The 22,261-nt window shown below is 47.6% G+C and overlaps 1 protein-coding gene across 4 annotated transcripts in view; it reads right to left on the minus strand.

The window, feature by feature from the left end:
* The window catches only part of Adgra1 (adhesion G protein-coupled receptor A1), a 44,094-nt gene extending 28,651 nt beyond the window's left edge, over window positions 1–15,443 (minus strand). The window contains exons 1-4 of one of the 4 annotated variants that reach the window (XM_045144013.1): window positions 15,001–15,443; window positions 14,131–14,345; window positions 3,454–3,581; window positions 2,523–2,646 (exon numbers count right to left, since the gene is read on the minus strand). In XM_045144013.1, the coding sequence (XP_044999948.1) occupies window positions 2,523–2,646; window positions 3,454–3,581; window positions 14,131–14,133 (255 nt within the window). In that variant the 5' untranslated portion in view covers window positions 14,134–14,345; window positions 15,001–15,443. Of the gene's footprint in view, window positions 1–2,522; window positions 2,647–3,453; window positions 3,582–14,130; window positions 14,355–15,000 lie in introns of all 4 variants that reach the window. The other 3 variants (XM_045144009.1, XM_045144019.1, XM_012951473.2) reach the window with 3 other exon arrangements.
* Between the last annotated feature and the right edge of the window lie 6,818 nt (window positions 15,444–22,261).

Consider the following 22,261-nt stretch of genomic DNA (forward strand, 5'->3'; position numbering starts at 1 on the left):
TGCTTTGTTTATGATGTCACTTAGTGCTTTAATGAGATTCATGGTCATCTTTCTGTTGCCATGACAACTTGTCTGTTCTCTCCAATCATCCAGCACTCTGGGCCACTTCTCCTGGTTGTTTCATGGTGATCTTGGACAGGGTAAGAGACTAGAAGTCCTGTGCTCAGGCACCTGGTCACTGGTCAAGGTGGGGGCTCATCTGGCTTTCAACAATCTAGCTTTCAACCTGCCCCTCCTCTGGCATCACCTTTCCAGCAAGTGATGGAGGGAGCAGCTGTGTTGTGAAACCTAGGCCAGCTCCAGACTCACCAGGGCGCTGATCAGAATCAGCCTGGTCTCTGGTTCAGGAAAGCCTTGGCAGCAATAGACACTCTATTTCACCCACAGGCATGGATGAAGAAGTCAAATGTCTAAGTGTGGTATGGATCAGCCCTTGAGGACTTCTGGAGAGTTGCAGCCCCTACCCTGAGATCTCAGCTTATCTGAGCTTTACTCCCCTCCTCTGGCCAGGAGCTCAGCATGTTATGGTGCCAGCTCCATGGCAGCTTTTTGTTTGTCTGCGGTCTACTGCTTCCCCCTAATGGATCCTGGTGGTCATGTTTCTGCTAGTCCCATACCCATAGCAGGAGTGTTTCTAAATGAGAATGTGGATGGGTAGAGGTCTCCCACTCCCAGAAAAGCCATGGAAGACTGGGAGGCATTTATTTCTATATTCCTTCTATTCTAGCAGACACAGGGCCCTTTCTATCATTTGGGTCCTGAAGTACCTCCCACCTGAGCATGATCCCTGCAGATACTTCCAGACTGTCCCTACCTACCAAACATCTCCTCTATGATTAACATCAGTGTCCCTCAAATACCACTGGACACCTAGCCTTTAGGGGACTTATTGGGGCTGGCATGAACCTGGGGACAATCTTGGGTTTCCTGGAGGTACTGAGGTGATTCCAATGGGCTATGTGCCCAGCCTGCCCCAGCTGTGGAACACTTGGTGGCAGAGTTGAGGACATAAAGATAACGACCCACTCAATTGCTTTTCTGATGGCTCCTGGGCAGACATTTACAGCAGGAGTAAACAGGATTTCCCAGCTCTTGCTGTGTGTGTTTTCCTTTTTTTCCAACTTAACAGAGACAGGAATGGAGGAAGCCCTCTGCCCTCAGCTCCCTTCAGGGTACACTACCACCTCTTCTGTTCAACCCAGGTTTGGGCCATGGCCTGGATTTCTAGGGTTATATGTGTTACATACTCACACATTTGTACATCTCTTGGTGCACACCAAGCACAGTTTATGTCTTCTATGTGTTGGTGACCTACTCATGGAATGTTCTAAGGTTCAAATTGTGCCAGTGCAGGGAAAGAAAATGGCTCAGCTGTAGATGAGCCAGCTTGAGGTGTCATAAGTCAGGCAGATGTGAGAACCTTTGTAGGAATAGCCATTTATCCACAGATTTTTCAGGATAAGTCTCATCTGTGGCCTGTTCAGGTGGACAGGCCAGGGGACAGATTGGGATGGCTGATGGTGGGGGTGAGAGGTCATTTTTGCAGGTGGCAATAGCAGTTTTCTGAATTTACAATAACGAAGGGTAGCTAGGAAACAGGGAATACCTGAGAACATGTGGTCTGGGCAGATGCTGGTGCACAAAGTGCTAGAAACCTCAGGGATCCTTAATGAGTTGCTTTGTGTTCCCATATGGCCCTACGGACAGATTGTCAGTGTGGATCAGGCCTGGGAGCTGGATGAGCACAGACTCTGCCTTGGAGCTATAGCTGGCTCCCCTTCTTCACCTAGAGCCACAACCCAACTGAATAGAATTGGACTTGGCTTCACTACATGAAGGGTCTCTATTGTCATCTCTGCCAAGGACCAGGAATTATTTCTACTTCTCCTATTTAAGCCAGTCAAACCAGGCCACATTTGTGAAGAGAAAGTGTTTTGTGTACTGACTGTCCTTTTCCATATTTGGGTGCTTAACTCTCTCCCTTTCCTGGAGAGATACTTAAGGGCATTTGGCCTGGTTTGTGTGAGGACAGAACCTCTGTCAGCGCTGAACAACATAGTGACTACAGGGAACAGATCTAATTTGCTTATGAAATAATATGCTGATGATTGCTCAGCTGCTGCTGCCGCCACTGAGGCACATATCTAGGTGAGGATATCATCTGGAGGGTCTCATCCAGTCCTTCCTCTGGGTTCTGCCTCACTGCTCTCTTCAGAAGTGGTATTATGTCTTCATTCCAGGGAAGATCTTTTTCTGGATAATACGTGTCTAGGTGTATGGCCCTGTAGGCATTAGAGTAAGCTGGTCCAGTGGAAAATAAAAAATTATATGGTCAACCTGGCTTCAGATGGAGTGGAATTAAAATATGGACTCACTAGATATGTGCCTCAGTGGCGGCAGCAGCTGAGCAAACATCAGCATATTATTTCATAAGCAAATTAGCATACATTTCCCCTTTGATAAGAAAGCTGGTAGGTATGTTTTTGTCTTTGTAGTACAGGGAAAATGCAGAAACCACTCACTGCCTGGCACAGGATGGGGTACTTGGTGCGGTTGATGCCTCCGGCGAACACGGTGAAGGTCAGAGCTGCGTGGAAGCAGAAGTTCAGGAGTGCATGCCGGCCTTTCCGGCTGATCCGAATGGTGCTATGGGAAATGGAGATTTAACATGAGGAATGAGCAAGCAGCTCAGGGAAAAGGGTGGAAATGAACGCTTTGTACACAGTGGGGATAATAGGCCCTCAGTGGGGCCAGGAACAACACATCCAAAGGACAGGTCATGGGAAGGGTAGGCAGCCATGCTGCCTTGATCCTTATCAACCTCGGCAGCTCCCTCCTGTGGGACACCCAGAGGGCTTCTTCAGAATCTTTACCACTCAGTTTGACAGTGAGGGGTGGGGGAGGGACTGTGGCTCAAGACCCGACTCATTCAAGGTCTCAGAGCTGGTTCCCAGGTTGGCTTTTTCTCTGAGAAGTGTCTGATCCTCAGGAAAGGGCCAGACTATGTGACTAGAAGCAAGATGTCAGCTCTCACCATGGACTGGGGCACTGCCTATGACTGTGATGATGTCCATGATCACCAGGCATGTCTAAGGCTTTGCTTGTTCAGCTAGGATCAGGGCTAACATTATTTAACTTATGACTTTGATTCTACCATGGCCTAAGCCTCTTCCTGTGACTATAGTGGCTATGGGATATGTGGAATATTTGGGTATAGCCCTCAAAAATGGGTTTAGTGCCTTATCAAAGACACCCTAAAAGACTTCTTTGGCCCTCCCACCATTGGAGGACTCCACTGTTGGAGAGAAGGTGCCATACATGAATCAAGAGGATGCTGTTTAGAAGGCCCAGTGGAGGTCCAGGATGGAAGTATTGGACTTTTCCAAGCCCTATCCCCTGCTTCCCATTGTGATGGGCACAGTATCTTGGGCAGGGTGGGCAGAACTCCCTTACCTTTGGTGCAGGACATAGGTTATGACGGACACGAGGAGACACAGCAGCATGACTGCAGTGCATGCATATACCACGGGGTGTAGGAACTCCCCTGGGTATTGGGGAAGGGAGAGGACAGTCTTCAAATCCTGGAAAGGAAGCAGAGGAGACCTGAGTGAAGAGGGTGTCTGTAAGTCTTTCATGAAATTTGCTATGTCTTTCAGGAGGGGTCAGGCTGGTGGTTGAGAAGGACTCTGCTTAGTGGGTACTTAGGCAGAGTGTGGGACATAGCAACATAGACACCCACCTGGGGTTAGTCTTTACTTTCTAGGACTGCTCAGCTGAGAGCTTCTTTACATTGTTCTGAGAGCAACTCCCAGAGGCAGCATTTCCACAGTGCCAAAACCTGCCTTTGGTTCCCTTTCCATGCATGCTGCTGGCAGAGGGCAGGCATGGTGCCGGCTTCTACCACATGCTTGTCTTTTGGCAGCACACTGCCTTCAGAGAGGTGGCAGAACATCAAGCCATTACAGCCCACTCTGCACCTCACACTCCTTGACATTCGGCTTTTAAGTGTCTCCCAGAGGAATTCTGTATCATGCTTAAGCAGTCCTATAGTACTGGCACAGTTGATGGAGAGAGAGAAGGCCTTAGGAACAATAGACATGACCTCAGGATCTTTTGGTATCAACAGTTCTGTTGCTTATCATAGTTAAAGTGTTCAAGGCTTCCCTAGGTAGAGCAAAATGAAGGAATGGATGTCCTACTTGGACATGCTTGGAGCTCTCTGGGGAGCTTGTCCCTTGTCACTGTGTTTTGGGCACAGACCTCAAATCTGCTTGTGTGACTTTGTCAGTGGACAATCAGGGCTGGTACAAGCTATTTCCTGACACTCTTCAGACTTCTGGGCCATGGATGGTACAGAACAGAAGTCTAAGGGATAGGGGTAGATGTAGGCCGAATATGAACAAGCCTCTGGATGACATGGGATATTGGGATTTGTGATGTCATTTTTTTTTTTTTTTTTGAGGTAGTATCTCACTCTAGCTCAGGCTGACCTGGAATTCACTCTTGAGTTTCAGGGTGGCCTCAAACTCACAATGATACTCCTACCTCTGCCTCCTGAGTGCTGGGATTAAAAGGCATGCACCACCAAGCTTGGTTTGCTTTTCTTTTTCTTTCTTTCTTTCTTCTTCTTCTTCTTCTTTTTTTTTTGCTTTTTGAGGTAAGCTTTCACTCTAGCTCAGGCTTGTTTCTCTTTCTTCCCCACCCCCCCGGCAGATTACAAGCTCCTGATAAGATACTGGAAGCCAGCTTTGGTGCAGCCTGCATCCTCCTCCATCTGAGAACCCCCAGACCCTACCCACTTTACCAGAAAATTGCTCACATTTGGCTTAAGGTCCTAGGATAAGTATCTGTGGTCTGGATTCCTGTAGGCTGGCCCTATTAAGACAAGAAGTCTCATGAGGTATTTATACCTTCACCCCAGGGAGCCTCCTCCAGGAGTACTGGCCAGGCAACACCTGCCTGAGGAGCATGTTCTTGGGGGAGTACTGGGGAACCTGGCATCTGTGTGAGATGTGTCCAGGTGAGAAGACTCTTCCCCCAGGGGTTTGTCTTCAGTTGGCCCTTTCTGCCTGAATTCCCAGCCTGGCTGTGTAGCTGAGCTTTGATATGCTCAGGAGGTTGGCCTGTGAGTATTTTCAGGAAGGCAAGGCTAGCCTAAGACCCTGCCTTGCTCTCCCTCTCTTTAGTTAAGGCCTCTGTCCAGATACCCTGAGCACCCAGGGCCTGAAACATTACATGTTCTGCATCTGTCCAGATCCAGTCAGTGTAGGGTGTCTCTTCCAGGGAACTTGTTCTGCTGGGGAACTCATGCATCCTCTCTTGGTACCCATCTGCTGGGCATTTGAAACTGGGTGAAGGGAGGACTCTCTTGTGTCCCCTGTAGTGGCAAGGCCATTAATCTATGTCTTTCTCAGCTCCTGTCAACAGAACCAACTCCATGGAAAGCACACATTCCAGTGAGAACCTGATACCCAAGTAACTGATGAGATGCATGCTGCTGGGAGGTCGGGAGCCCTGAGAATCTTGAAGAACTTGGTATTCAGCCGGGCCCAAGAAGTGTCTCCAGGTTCTTGGGAACATGAGTCCATGGTATTCAGTGGTTTTCCCCCTTCCCAGACGTTGACCCATCTTTGCCACTGCTACTGGCTTCTGATCTAGGAGGGAAGGAGGGGGAAGGAGGGAGAGGGAGCCAGTAATCATGGCGTTCCTTGTATCCAGTTCTCTCCCCTTGAAACTATGACTGTCTCAATCTGAAAGAACCATGTCTCATCAGTTCTCCATGGCTTTCCTCAGGGTCGCTGTCACTGTGAGAATATTGAGGGGGGGGCGTGCAACTGGCTTTCCTGCTGGTGTCAGGTGCCAGGATAGAGGGACAGCTATTGAAGAGGAAGACTCAGCTCAGACATTCAAAGCAGTGCCTGAAGTATTCCTTATATCCTATATTCAAGAGCTAGTGTTCATCACACACATACCCAGGGCCCACACGGAAGTACCGGCAATTGGATACCCCGCAAATAGTGGGCTGTATTCATATAACACAGCTTCCTTCAAAGCCAAATTAGAAATTAGAAGTGTCTTTGTGCAGCAGGGGAGAGCTCAGAGAGCATCTTGTGGCACTGAAGCTGGGGTGTTGTTGAGGGAGGGATGCCATCCAGATAAGGTAATACAACCTTGAAGGGAGAGATTTGTTTCTCAGCTAGGGACCCATAGGGGAGGCCTCCAACCTCCTTGCAGCTCTAAGTGCCTAGGAGGCCAGGCTCAGGAGATTCTCATGTGAGGACAGGTTTCTGAGACTAGGGACAGGATGATCTGGCGATCATACAATGAGCTGTATAAGAAACGTGGTTGGATTTGGCTTCCTGAGATTTTTTTTTTCTCTACATCAGTGATCATCAGTGCCTTTCTACATTTTTAGAGGTGACATTTAAAATTCAAAGTAGGCAATGCAAAATAGAGATACATTTCATATTTTAAAGTTCACACATGGGCAAGTTCCCCATGAACAGTCTACTGTGCAAATGTTCCTAGGCACGATACCAGGGATTTGATGTGGAATCAGGAGAAGCTGCCTCATAGGAAGGCAGGTCCTTCTGAAGCTGTGGAACTAGACCACTCTTTGGAACAGTGACTGTGAGCAAAGCATGGCTCCCAGGTCAGATTCACTTCATGGAGCCCACAAATGACAGAGCCTGTGGCCCTTGTGTATATGCTGCTTGCTTGTATAAGTTATAGCCCACATGATGATAATCACATACTCCCAACTGTCAGCCACCCAGTTATCACATACACCCAAACAGGAATTCCAGACCGGTGTGATCTGGTTTGGACTTGATACTGAGCTCATTGTAATCTATCTCATTATAGTGATAAAAACACACCCACTAGCACTGTGACAGACCCAACTATGTCCAAACTAGAGAGGAAAAGAGGTGACACCCTGATTCCTGGAATTTCTTTCTCCAAGAAAAGCTCTGATGATGGCATGCATACCACACTCTCAGAACGAATCCTAGTAAAAACCCATACCCCAGACCAGCCTAGGAGCAGGTACCTTCTTCCAGAACTATTTAGATATCTGCTATCAGTACTGAGTAGGAAAAGCACCTGAAGACTCCATAACAAAGGGAAGAGAGAACTAGCCCAAATAACCTTCAGGGCTAGGGAAGGTAAAGGCTGTGCCAGCCCTCTAGGCCCAGGTGAGAGAGTGCAACATCATGCTTATTCTGATGAACTGATTACTTCAAAAGCAACTTTGGAGGTATCATTGTTCCCCTGAGAAACTTCCTTTTTCCCAGGCTGGCCAGGTAGTCAATAGTCCAATGAGCACTTCTGTCCTAATAGGCAGATTGATGGATGTTATGCTGGTTCAAATCAGATGTCCCCCATAGACTGATTTGTTTTGAATGCTTGGTCCCCACTTAGTGGCAATTTGGGAGGTAGAGGCCTGCTGGAAGAGGTGTGTTACTAGTAGCAGACCTTGAGGGTTATTAGCCCCAGCTTGCCAGTGTTAACTCAACTGAGCTCACTCTCTGGCTACTTTTTCACAACTACTGAGGCAAGAGGTGATAGCTAGACTTTGCTCTACCGTGCATTCCTGGCATCATGAAATATCCCTTCAGACTGTGGGCTGATAACTTTTCCTTTCATTAGCTGCTTTTGGTCAGGTGTTTTATTCCAGAAACACAAAGGTAACCATAAGAGGTTATATTACTTATAACTTAAGTCGTGGTTTTCTTTCATGTCTTCATTTTATTTTAGTTCAATGCCTCCTCCTCCTCTTAGCTTTTTGAGACAGGGTCTCATTTTTAGTCCAGGCTTGTCTGGAACTTATAACAATCCTCCTGCTTCAGTTTCTCAAGTACTGGGATTGCCAGTGTAAGGTACTGTGCCTAACTTGATTTTCCTTTTTGTTATTGATTATTCTTCCTGGTTCTTCTTTTCAGCCTTCTTCCTAGATTGATTTTACTAAAGCCTGATACATTCCCTTCTTTGTCTTTTTTTTTTTTTTCAAGGTAGAGTCTCACTCTAGTCCAGGCTGACCTGGAATTCACTATGTCATCTCAGGGTGGCCTTACACTCATCGCGATCCTCTACCTCTGCCTCCCAAGTGATGGGATTAAAGATGTGTGCCACCACTTTACCAGCTTTACCTGTTTGTTTGCTTTTTTAAATGATAATGATAATTGATCAATCAGTCCTTCATGGAAATGCTTTTTGGGAATGAAAGACAGAAGAAAGTCATTTATTCACTCAAGACAGATGATTACAATTAGATATTACATATAGTTTTTTATGGTTTTCTTTTTTGGAGGGATACATGGGCTAGTAAAATTATGAAGGAATTAGGGGAAAAACAGGTAAAAAAGTAGCAGAGAGACTTTTCTTCTAGACTGATAGCTACTTGCTTAAATTCAAGGGGGTTGCTGGATAGATGGCAGACTCAAGCTGGAAGATAAAAATGGTTTAGGAAAATCTGTCGTTTGAACCTTGGACTGAGTAAGAAGCAAAACACTGCAAAAATCTGGCTAACATTGAGAAATATTTATAAGGATGATGATCTTTCACAAGTATATTAGGGGAGGTAAGTTCAGGCCACTTTCTGAGTCCTGAGCATTGGGGCCTAGACAGAGCTGTGGATTAATTTTGAATTGAAATGAGTCCACTACATTTGCATTGATACACTTTTTACAACTAAGAGCTATGACCATTCCATCCCCCACTTTTGACTCTAGTTCTGATTCTGGTTCTTCCTAGAGCTGATCTCACATGTATATCTGAGAGTGCTCCTTGCTGAAGGCTTTCCTAATACCCCCAGACACTGAGGGGAGGGTGGCTTTTCCTAGGATTTGTCTGCACTCCATTGAGTTGAGTTCAAGTAATTAAGATCTCTCCCTCCATCTACCTATGACAAGTAGTGTCTTTGGGACTTTTTTTAGTGTGTGTGTGTGCATGTGTGTGTGTGTGTGTAAGGGGGGGGGGGGTTGGCATACCAGGGCCTCCAGCCACTGCAATCAAACTCCAGAGGTATGTGCCACCTTCTGTGCATATGCGACCTTGTGCACTGTGTCACCTTGTACACTTGACTTATGTGGGACCTGGAGAGTCGAACATGGATCCTTAGGCTTTGCAGGCAAGCACCTTAGCTAAGCCATCTCTCCAGCCCTGTCTTTGGTATTTTAAATCCCATCATGCCTTTTTAAAATTATGGGGCACTTATGTATAAGAAAGGAAATAGCAGACACAGGGGTGTTCCAAAAGCACATTTAGGAACCTCCACCCTAGGCATGTGATAAGCTGGCTTGGATTCCAGTCCTAACTTGGTCATCAGTCCCTTGTCAAATGTAAGGACCATTCCAATGACAGTCAAGTCAGCTATGACTCACAGCAAGTGACAGCCAAGTGTGTTTGCTATGAGAACCCAAATCAGGTCATAGCACTGTCATATGTAATAGAGAGGAGGAGCCCCCTGACAAGCTAGCTTCAAGTACTGCAATTACTGGAAGCCAGGGCCAACACCATGCTAAGCATTCTACTCCATTTTATCCAGACCATGCCATCTCCTGCTATGCCATTCCACACCATGTCATCTCACATCACACCATTTCATCCTACATCATCCCATGTGTGATGGTTAATCTCTGGCTGTCAACTTGACAGATTTTGGACTCACAGTGGAACTCAGATCTCTGGAAATATCTGTGATGGGTTTTCTAGATTACAGTGAGATGGGAGGATCCACCTTAAATGTGTGCAGCATGACTCCATGGGTTAGGGACCCAGACTAAAAAGGAGGAGCAGCATTCCTTGCTGTGGACTGAATGCAATCAGCAGCCTCAAGCTCCTGCCACCATGCATTCTCCACCATGATGGACTGTAACCTTAAACTACAAGCCAAAATAAACCTTAAGTTTCAGAGGAACAAGGATTCTATCAGGAAATGGACTAGAGGTGGTTCATATTGTATACTATCAAAGAAACTTTCTGCCTATGCCCTGAGAACTTAAATGATGCTAAACTCAAAAGTAATGGGCTAACTTGTTTGGTGGAGGAAACCTTATGACAGGCTAGCATTCTGGATGGTGTTGAGACACCTCCAGACAAGACATCATTTTGGCTGTAATCATTAAGAGATCAACACCATTGAAGAGAAACATCTTCTGTTGAACTCATACAATAGTAAAGGTGTCCTAAGGGCAAGCCCCACCTATTGGAGACTCTATTTTATGAAATCCTAAATCACTTGAAGGAAGAGAGCCTAAGTTGAGGGAGTTCTCTACTCTGACACAATTATCTAGGGAAATGTTTTATCAAGCTAAGCCTAGAAGGCAACAGAGGTCTCTATTGCTGTGGTCCAAGGAGGCCAGGCTTCATCCCAAGCTGGCATCAGAATTTGGCAGCATTATCCATGTGGTAATCATTTTGGAGGCATGAAAGATGCAATATTGAGGAGGTCATGGAGTATTTCACCAAAGTCCCAGAGAGCTGCTGAGGCTAGACAATGTATAGCAGGGTTGGAGTTTCTGTAAGAATGCACTGAGAGAATATAGATAAGTTATGAAGGTGAACCCTAAGTTTCAGTGGATGTTCAGGACACCAGAGCCACAGGATATATATATCAAGGAGAACTGCAGGTTCAGAGTGAAGCCAGTCTAAGGGAGAGGCTATGAGTGTTATGGGCAGCAACACTACAAAAATAGGGATATTCCTTTGGATCACAGATAGAGGCATCATGAGCCTCAGATGCTGGGCATGGAGCTGTATAAATTGGAGTTTTTCCTATTAGGTATGGATTTTGCTTTGGTCTGTTTCTTCCTTCTTGTGCTGGAACTGTTTACACTATCTTATGTTATAATATGTAACTTGCTTTTTGGTGCTATAAGACCCCACAGAAATAGATCTCTGTTAATGTCTACGAGGGATTTTCTAAATTATGTTGATTGAAGTAGGAAGATTCACCCTAACTTTAGGTGGTAGCATTCCATGGGCTGGGGTCCCAGATGAAATAAAAAGAAGAGAGAGAGCTGAGTAGCAACATCCATCACTCTCTGTTTCCTCACTGTGGAATGAATGCAACCAGCTGTCTCTAGCTCTTGCCACCATACCTTCCCTGTTATGGTGGACTATAAGCATGGACTGTGAGCTTATAAGAAATAGACATTTCTTTCGTAAGTTGCTTCTTGCCAAGTATTTGGTCACAGCAATGAGAAAGTAACTAACATACTACACTATGCCATTCTACATCAAGCCATTCCATGTTGGAGTATCCCATGATACAATACCATCCAATTTCATTGTCATCTCACTGCATACATTCTACACCACATCACAACACACCATTCATCCCATTTCACACTAGTACAGTACACCTCCAATATTACATTATTTCTATAACATACATCCCATCCAACATTACCCATCCTATGCCAAAACCACATATCCTATGCTACTCATCCCACTCCATATCATTCTACTCCACACCTCCTACCCACACAATCCCATGTTACAATACTCTACACCACATATCCTATATCACACATCTCATACCATATCATATGCCACCCATCCCACTTCACGCTATTTATACTATACCATCCCATCCCAGACCATCCTATAGCAAACCATGTCTGTCCCACCTCACTGATGGAGCAGAGTGTCTGGGCAAAAGAGCTATGAACATGAAAAGTGTCATTCATAATGTCATTTTGTTCCCTTTAAAAAATATGTGTTCTTGGACTAGAGAGATGCCTTAGCAGTTAAAGGCACTTATTTGCAAATCCTGACAGGCTGGATTCAATTTCCCAGTACCCATATAAAGCAAGACACACAAAGCAGTACATGCACCTGGAGTTCATTTGTAGTGACAAGAGGCCCTGTTATGCTCATTTTTTCTTTTTCGCTCTCAAATAAATATAGTTTTTATGAGATAGCAAGAGAATGAGAGACAGAGAGAGAGAGAAAGAGAGAATTGATATGCCAGGGTCTTAGCCAGTGCAAATGAACTCCAGATGCATGTAACACCTTGTGAGCATGTGCCACCTGCGTATATGCATCACCTTGTGCATCTGGCTTATGTGGGTTCTGGGGAGTCAAACCTGGGTCCTTAGCTTTCTCAGGCAAGCACCTTAACCATCTCTCTAGCACTAAATATATATTTTTAAAAAGAATATACATTCTTGGTGCTACATGTGAGGATCATAGGTGTCTGGGTGTCTGCTGGAATTAAATAGCACTGACTGCAGAAACAAAATGGCTTGCTTCCAAGTCTGTAATCCGCTGTGACACAGACATATTGAGCAGGGCTAGAGATGCCCTCATCTTCACATATTAGATATATCCTTTGCAAGGTGATGAAGCCCCCCCCCCCACTGAGGGGAACCACTGAACATCTAGTTAGAAGGGAGAATCAGACAAGGATTATGTCTAGGGAAAGCAGGATGGCATAACCTTAAGTACTATGGGAAGGAGGTTTAAACCCAGAGATTTTTCAAGCCCTGGGATATGGTTCAGAAGAGCACAGCTATATTTTGCCCTGGGAGGTGGCTTGCTGCTGGACAGGTGTCAGGGAAGCTCCAGTGGTCCCTGTACAGATGGCCCTGGAGCCTTTGCCACAGCCTGTAGATACACAGAAGGTTCAGTGCTTCAAGTGCGCCACCCCACACATTCTGAGTCTCTCAAGCAAAGTTGTATTATTGGTTAATAATTAAACCCCACAAAACTCCACAGGCTCTGGATGAAGCTGACAGGGAAACTTTGACTATGTAGGCTTTTAAACAGACAGCTTGGGGCTGCTGGGAACTGGTATGGTCCCTGTGTGGAACAGAAGTCCCCAAAGGCCATTGGCAACTGAGGTGACTCCTGTGCATGGACACAGAGATAGTAAGGGAGGTGGGGGCAGGGAAGGGCTAGGAGCTTACAAGGAAGGGGACAGAGACTGAACTAGGTAGCTGAATTCTATCCATTGAGTTTCATAAGGTGGGCACTGTGGCCATTCCAGCCTCCTGAAGCACCAATCAGTTCACCTGTCATCTGCCAAGGTCAGAATTTCATTTTGCATTACATCCTGAGTTTGAGGATGGAAGCCATGAATCATCTAACCCAGGGCTGATGGCCATGTTGGGTGTGGCACCTGGGGACAGCAAGGGCCAAGGTCAGAAGCCAAGGACCCTTGGGCACAACACAACCTGCTGATCTCTAACAGCAGTCAAAACCTGAAAAAATGTAACCTTGTTGGGGGTTGAGAGGGCATGTGGCTACAACCCCTCCTCAGCTTGCAACAGAACTGAAGTATCTGGGCAGTAGGCAGCTCTCTTGTTTGGGCATTTTGAATAGAGTAAGAAGCAATCGAGGCATGACTCAGACAGAATACTCTTCACCAGGCAGACATGCAGGTCTGCACTGAGGTGCCAATGCCAGCATCTGGGTTGTGGACATATTGTCCTGAAGGCCATTGGCATTCTCAGCACGTACCCCAGCTCAAGCTGCCCCTGTCAGCTGTCCCTTAGAAGCACACACAATGCATTATTTACTTGCCTGTCAGTCTTCCTGGAGACCAGACCAACTACAACCACAATCAAACCTTGTGGGAGCCTTTAGGAAGGGTTTGGCTGGGTCCTGGATATTACCCCAACCCACTGTCCACACTGTCCCTACCTCTTTCCTCTCTCCTGTTATAGCCTAAGCCATGGAAGCTGACTGATTTTCTGGTGAGTAGAGAGAGTAAGAAGGGCCTTGTGACCCTGCTGATGGGCTCTGAGTGGGAGGAACCCCAGCTCAGAGTCAGACAAGGTTTCCCAGGGCAAGGACGAAAGCCCTGTGGGATAGACGCCATTCTGTTGATTAAATGATTTGACATTGCTGTGTGCCTGCAGCTAATTAGTATGAATAGCACCAAGTGAGCCAGTGAACAGACAGAGCCCCAACAGGCAGCCAGAGACACAGGGGCAGCCAGACCCTGACAGTCCTCAACATCACTCCCACCCAGAACTGAGCATGTGCTGGATGACTGCTAACTGCCTAACCACCCCACAACTTACTTTCCTGTCCAGTCCTCCTCCAACAGGGGCAGCCCTTGGTCTTGGCCTGAACAGCAGGGCTGCCCTGAGCTGCTGCCCCCCTGGGTAGTGTACTCACCATGAGCCCTGTAGAGATAGGAAGGCGAATGCACCGGTGGGAGTGGTGTTGCTGGCAGAGACCACTATGTTGCACCCTTCTCCCCTCCAGCCTCCATGGCCATCCAGAAGGTCAAAGTCTCAAACAACAGCCACAGTGGAGCTCCTGGGCAGGCTGTCTCTGGATGACTGTGATTGGGTTTACAGAGTAGCTGCAGTTACTGCAGGTTGACCCACCTGCAAAGACTGTGCATGGTCAGAGTGTGAGCAGAAGGTCCTCTCTGCCCGTGACTCACAGCCCTTTTCTAGTTACAGCTCAGCAATAGGGTGCCCTCCCCACGTTTACCCTTTTCTGGCTCCTTTCAACCCAGCCAGCCTGTTGGAGTCCCTGGCATAGGCCTCCCCTGAGGCATATGGGGAGTTGGAGACAACCTGGGGGTCCTGAGCCTTGGGGTCTTGGGAGGGAACCTTCAGCAGCCAGATGCTGCCCCCTAAGCAGCCTCTGCGCTCTCAATTCAGTCACCTCAGGCTGCACAAGCCAGACCAACATGTTTGTCAGTTTAATTCAAGAGAATCAAATAAACCTGAATTAATCTCCCAGTGTCCCACAGGCAGAACCTTCTGCTATTTGACGTGGCTGGACCGCGGGAGCTGGCATCTCTCACACGGCGCTCTGACTTGTACCAGAGCTGCATGGTCTTGCTGGGGCTCTATGCCTGGCTCACCCAAAGTTATTCCAAATCTGCTTCCCAATAGCAGGAGTGGCCTCACCCCAGACTGTGTTTCCGTCCTAGAAACGGCCCTCATGAGTGGACACTGTGGTTGACCAGTGGCTTGACCAGAAGGCCCCCTTGCCGCTCAGACCCCAGGACAAAGCCGCCCAACTTCTCACCTATTTTGGTAAAATTAGCTGGAGAGGCACAGGTCTCATGCTTCTCTCAGGCGTGATGTGGCGGGTCTCGGGTGCCAGAGAACGGATTTCCATGACGAAAGCCTACAGCTTCTGAGTGGAGTTATCAACAGATTGCAGGGCTGCAGCCTGGACCTGCTGTGGCCAGTGCGGGGCGGCGTTGGCAAAGGCACTGGGGGGGTGGGAGGAAGTCGAGTCCAGGAGAGCAGGCATCCAGCTCACTCTCAGCAGCAGCAGCAGCGGCTTCTAGCTCCGGGCTGGTGGATGCCAGCCACCGGTGCCCGCCTTCTGCAGTAGCACCACCAGCAGCAGCAGCAGCAGCCAGAGGACTAAGGACGGCCGGGAAGCAGGAACTGTAACCATGGGGACTGGGGGAGGCGCGGTTGGCAGTGGCGCGGTGGCTCAGCTCCCTGCGGCAGAGTGGGAATGGTTCTTCCCAAGCCCAGGGCCGGCAGCCGTCACACTGCGGAGCCGATTTAAAGAGACAACCGACCAGGCTTTGCTGCTTGCTTCCAACAGATTCAGACAACTTACATTAAAGCGTTTTCCTGAAAGGAAGGATGATGTTATTTCATTTTTAAAGGACGTCTCTGTTGAAAGCTTCAAGAACAGAAATGTGAAAAAAAAAATGATTTGGGAAGAATTTACTCAGACCTCTTGTTAAAATTTTTTCAAATTCAAATATTCCAAAACAGAAGTGAAGCCGGCTGAATCTATCTCAGCGTGAGTCAGCAGGTCTGTGGATGGGACCTGACTGGGCAGGAAGTGTCTTCCCTGCCCCCATCCTAGAGACCCCTCCCCTATCATGGGCCACAGAATTGGGCACTGAGGAAGAAGGTGTACTAAGGTGGGGGGGGGGCAGGGGGAGCATGGGTCTAACCTGTAGCTGGGTGACTTGGGTCAGGCTGGTTGCCTGAGAGGCAGGCATGGGTCAAAGCTAGGTTCTTCAAAAGGTTGATTCACCTGGCTTCGTGCAGGAGTGATTGGGAGGATGCCCGACTGGGGACCTTGCTTTCCCTCTCCCTTCCACAAACTCCCTTCCTTGGCTTTTAGTCCCACACAGTTGCTTTGTTCTCCCAGGTGTTCTTAAATCTAGTACCTGCAACAGGGGGTTAGCAAGCAAGTGGAATTTAGCCTGAGGCCAGAACTCTTGTGGGGTGTGTGTGTTTGTGTGTGTGTGTTGTAGAGTGGGACAGGATAGTTGTTAGGAATCACAAAGGCAGAATCAGACTCAGGGGCATTTCCATACCAGCTTCTCCAGCCCTAGGGTGTGTTGCTTCTGAATGAAGTGTAGTCACCATCCTTGGTCCCAGAGCTTTGCTCAGTGGGGATGTTGAAATGAGCCTGAATTCAAGCTTAAAGGACCTGAGAACCAAGAGTGTATTCTGTCTGTTCCCCCATGTGTCTTGGCACCCTCATTGAGTCTTGGCAAGTTCCATGTGTTCTGAGTTCTCAGGCAGCTCACCTATGGATTGAAAGGTGGGCAATGACTGCCTAGTGCAGGGTGATCGTTCCAGACAAGAGGGTAGGGAAGAATGAGGAGCTGGAAGGGGATCTGGACCAGGGCAGGCTCTGATCAGGATACCTGTTTCCCCCTTGGGGCGCCAACCCTGTCTTGAGTGGCCCAGGGCTCCACAAAGAGCAGAAGAGCTCTGGCTGCTGATCCCTGGCTTTACACACAGTTCAAATAACATCCCTCAGCTTCTTTCTGAAATGGTAGTTAGGCCCTAGCTGGAGTCTCCATAATCAAAGCCTGGGGTCTGACTTCATGAATGCTGTGGTACTGAGCTGGTAGGCTCTATATGTTTAGCTGCTCCACTTGCTCATTTGGAACTGCCTATGAAGGGCATCATTCAGACCCCATCTCTAGGGTGGCACTGGGGACAGAGGTGTAATGATGTTCTATGTGGTGGCAGAACAGTTAGCCAGTGGGATGGGAAAACAGAGGCATGACAAGGTCTAGTGTGTTACTCATCACCTACCCTGCCTTTGCTCCTGCTCTTGGAGCCATCTGGTTCTATTGGGTAGGTCACTCTGGCCTTTTGCTATGGGCACAGCCGGCTGTGTGGCTGCTTTGCCTATTCAGATCAACCCGGAAATGTGGGTTTCTTATTTCTCAATGGCAGGAGTATCAGAAGTCATGATGTACTGAGGAGCCAGGTGGACCTGGGTAATGTTTGCTGTGAGCCCAGGTGTCTATTTCTGCCCTTCCACATGGCTATAGCCTATCTATGGGTGGCCTCTACCTGGTGGATTGTATTGACTATGGGAGTATGAATCTGGGTCCTTTGGCTTTGCAGGCAAACACTTTAATCACTAAGCCATCTCTCCAGCACTACATACTTTTTTTAATTTATTTTTTTGTTGACAACTTTCATAATTGTAGACAAAAATCCATGACAATTCCCTCCCTCTCCCCTTTTCCCTTTGAAATTCCATTCTCCATCATATCCCCTCCCTCTCAATCAGATTCTTCTTTATTTTGGTGTCATGATCTTTTCCTCCTATTATGATGGTCTTATGTAGGTAGTGTCGGGCACTGTGAGGTCATGGATATCCAGGCCATTTTGTGTTAGGAGGAGCACAGTGTAAGGAGTTCTACCCTTCCTTTGGCTCTTACTTCTTTCTGCCACCTCTTCTGCAATGGATCCTGAGCCTTGGAAGATGTGACAGAGATATTTTAGTGTGAGAACTCCTCTGTCACTTCTTCTCAGCACCGTGTTACCTTCTGAGTCATCCCAAGGTCACTGCCATCTGAAAAGAGAAGTTGCTCTAACCAAAAGTGAGAATAGCATTAATATATTAGTATGAACATTAAGAGAAGTGCTTACTGGGCAGTTTGGTGAGTATTGTATATACATCTAGCCAGACACCAGCAGACATTACACTCCTAGAGCTCATGACTACCCCTGTTGTAGGTTTTGAGTATCAGGGATATATTCCCTCTCATGGAGTGGGCCTCCAGTCCAATTAGAGAGCAGTTGGTTTTCCCCATAACAGATGTGCCACTATTGTACCCATTGATTCATTTGGCCTGGCTGGCCAAATTTAAGGCTTGGAGTGTCCATTGCTGAGTACATTCACTGATTTCTCTCTCTCCCATTGAATTGCATGCAGTGTAGCTTTTTCCAGCTTTCTGTCAGCTGGTCTACATGGAGGAGGTTTTCAGCTCAGCTCCAGCAGGGTTTCTCAGTGACCTTGCAGCCCAAGTACCTACATACTATTTTTGATCTCAGGGATTTACAGAGACATATATATAAGAACACCTGATGACTTGTGAACTGGCCAAAGAGGAAAGTACAGCAAAAGGGAAAACCTGGAGCTATGACATTGAAGCAACTCCCCAAACAAGGACACTGCAGATGCATGCAACATCTTCACTGTGGAAAAGGAGAAACTCCTCCATGTGGTATGTAGAAAAGCCACGTTCTGTTTCTTTGGTGTAGGTTCTTGCTCAGAGCAGATTCTGGCTACTGCAGTTTTGTGAACTGGCCCTTGACAAGGTGCCAGCAGGGAGTTCTGGTTTCTGCCTCTGTGACAGTGACACAGAAGAGGTACCTTGCAGGAAGCTGGCTCACAGGACAGCAGAAAGGGAGGCTGACCTGTTGAATGTTTCAGGCATGCACTGATACTGTTGTCTTTGAGGGTTCCTTCTCAGGGAGATCATTATTGTGGTTTGAAGGCCTCCCTATCTGGTCAGCTGGGGTCACTTCACATGAAATACAAACAGCAACTGACTGTCAATGCTCATAGCATCTACTAAGCCCTTTCTCAGTAGTATCTCCATTGTGTTTGGCTGAAATGTGACAGCAGCCCCAGTAGATGTACAGCATGAACCAGCCCAATCTTTGTAAGGGCTAAACTGCAGCTCCCTCAGGCTCTGTGGGCCAAGTGCCCCTCATAGCACCTTGCCTTGGTGGTGGAGGTGGACCCTCAGAAAATCATTGGCCAGGTGATTACAATATAATTTTACATAATTTTCATGCATCATGATACATTATTATTATTTTATACAACCATTTTAAAGTGTAAGAATGTCCTGCTCATAGTAACAGGCTGTGGCTGCAGTGGTTCCAGGACCATTGTCTTCCCACTCCTGCTTAAGGAGACATGTCTGTCCTATCCTCAGGATATGACCAGATCTCCTCTGGTCAGCCTGTTGAGGGAGGAATCACCACCTGCCTAACCCTTCCCACCATTGCTGGTATGGGGTAGCAGCTGGACATCCTACTGCTTCTTGCTGGAAATATTATCACAGACTGAGCCTCCTAAAAGATCACAAATGTTCTGAGGCTGTCTGGCCTTTTGGGGGTTTGTTCTAGGCTGAGTTATAGGTTTCTCCAGCAGACAGACAGCATCCAGCTTTCTCTTTGCCTTCAGACTCGGCCTCTTTTCCAGAGAGGTCAGACTGGATTTCCTGTGAAAAACTTCTCAAAGGCTTAGAGGGTGATTTTGGCTTCTGCAGCAACTGGTGTTATACTAGTTAACCAGACTCAAAGATGTAGATGCTGGCTATCATATCCTGCCAAGTCTTGTCATCTGGGAGACCCTGTCCAATTTAGGTGGGCTTGTGAGTGCTGCTTGGTTAGGAATGGAGCCCAGCTGTGACACAGCCTACCCCATTCTCAGAAGGGGCAGATTGGACTTCTTCCAAGTGGCAGAAGGGGTGAGTCTTAAATGTCCAGATCCTGGAGCCACAGAAAGCCACACTTCTTCCTGCCAATGTGGTTATAGGAATCTGCAAATTATTTGTGGGAGAACAGGAAACAGTCTGACAAGGAGGCTGAGATGGAACCACAAATGATTAATGGATTTGAGAAGTGACTCATTTGAGAGAAACTTAATTACTTCATTGTAATATAAGGACCTCCAAAGGCTGCTGATGCTCTGGTTGGACATACTTTTCCCAAACAGTTGAGTCTTTGCGGCTGCTGGCTTTCCAGACATTTCATGAAGATCAAGACACTGAAGTCAGAAACCTTGAGATGTAGAAATGGCAGCCTCTGAGGACACACAGTCTGACTCTGGAGGGCATGGGACCATGGCTAGGCCTCCCTGTGTGCAGTATCCAGACTGCAGAGCAGAATTTAAAAGGCTCTCAGATTGCCATGGTAACCAGCCGTATCTCTCTCTCTTCCTCTCTCTCCATAGCATCAGTCTGAATTTGTGCAGATCCTATCCAACAAACCCATTCTTAACCTGAAGGAAGCTGATTTTGACCACCAAATACTAAAATTAACAAACAAGTGTTGTAATGCTTCTGTGCCTTTAATAAAGTACCTTTGGACCCCAAGTAGGGCCAGGACCAGGGCTGATACAGCCTCTACCACAGCTTTGTGGAGGGCAACAGGCTGTTACATAGCTTCTGCTTGGTGACATAGGCATTTGAAGTTCTGTCTGCGATAGGCATCTATTGTAGGGGTCTGCATTAATAGGCGTGACCAGGCTCAGGGCCTAATTGCAATTCAGAGAGCTCAGACCACATTGGCCTGAGGACTCTGCAGGTCATGGGATCACCTGGGTGGAGGATGTCCACAAAGGTTGGGCACATGGTACTCTAACCCAGGAGTGCCCAGTGCCTCAATAGCTTCTACACTTGGATCTCAGATTCTTACTCCTCTTCCTCCAGAATGTACAGTGTCTCCCTTTCTTCCTGGCACCCTTATGTTAGTGAGAGGTTTGGAGAGGGGCTAGCCACAGGAAGAAGGGTAGCCTCCTTTCTTGTGATGTGAGTGCTCTCCCTATTCTACCAGGACCATGGAGGCCTCTAGGTAGCTGGGACACTCCCAGCTCAGCTCCTTCCTATTTCTGTTAGCTTTGTGGTGAGTCCTAGAGGAGCCAGGTGGCCTTCTTGATCACCAAGCCTACCCTCAGTCCAGACAGAGGAAGTCTGCAACACTGTTTTGGGGCAGGAAAGTAAGGCTGGACACACATGGAATTCTTGCTTGTTCCATAGGCACTGGGGAGCCATGGAAGGTATGTAGAAGAGAGACAGGTTCCCCTTTGGTTGTCATGGTGATGGGTGATGTGTTGCAACTCTGTGGCTCTCAGCTCCCGTATCCTTCTCTCCTGAGGCCTCAGGGATCCTCCTTTCCTGGACACAGCCTCCTGATGTTCTCAACTATTCCCTGATGGGACATATCCACTGTGGCTCTGACACTCTGCTGACCCATGCCTGCACTCAAGGAGTGAGGGGGAAGGGAGATAGTACTTGCCATACTATGAAATATGTCCATAGTCCTTTCAAGGTTCCAGACAGCACCATCTTCCCCCTCAGTGACATACACACAGTCCCACCAGGCAGGAGAGAAGGGTGCTGGAGCTATCTCTGTGGCTAAGGCGCACCTGCCATCCATCTTAGATGTGCGGTCTCACATCCAGCTGCTTGCATCGACAGCCCTGGGCATGTGTATAGGCAGCACTAGTGAGGTCTGATCTCTGTATGTGGATTTGGGGGCTCCACAGATGGGGACTAACTAGTTGGTGCCTGGCAGAGAGCATACACCAGGCAGGGCAGACTCTGAAGTCTCTAACAAACACCAGCATTAACCTGGACATGTGGCTGCAGACTGGGTGAGGAAGCTTCCTGTGAGCTTGGCAGAAACCTCCTGTGATGTACAGAATTTCAATGAGGGCTAATAACAGGGAGATAGATGCAATATACAGAAAACCTTGCTTCAGCAGCTTAGCTAATGGCAGCTCTCACCATGGCGGACAGGAAGACACATAGCCACCAGGTAGTGGCCTTGCAGAGTTGTGGGACATCTAGGCATTTTCTACTTTCAAGTTTTAACCTGGATCCTCGGAATCCATTGTAAACCCAGAGCCTTTCCAGGCAGACCTGCTGGCACTTCTGGCATCAGAGCCACACTCCTTACTGCTGGCTTGATCTCAAATGTGGGATGAAGATGGAACAGACACATCCAATTTTCCAGATGGCTTTAAGATTTAGGAAACACTCTAGTTTCCAGACTCTGGCCTGGTTTTCACAAGAAGATCCCACTTTGTGGGATGGTGTTACTTTTAAGTCCTTCCAGAGTGGGAATGGCTACTGGAGCCTTTCTATGTCCTGTCCCTTCTCTGTCACGGCTGGGACACTGTCCCTTCCTGGCCTGCCATCTTAGGCAGAAGACACAGGGAAGGAGATTCAGGGAGAACCAGGGTCTTTCCTGTACTGCTCTTCACTCAGGGACACACTTAGGTCAAGAAAGGAAGCCCCATAACGGGGAGAAAAGTGACCCAA

This window comes from Jaculus jaculus, chromosome 1, assembly GCF_020740685.1.
Source record: "Jaculus jaculus isolate mJacJac1 chromosome 1, mJacJac1.mat.Y.cur, whole genome shotgun sequence".
Taxonomy (NCBI): Eukaryota; Metazoa; Chordata; class Mammalia; order Rodentia; family Dipodidae; genus Jaculus; species Jaculus jaculus.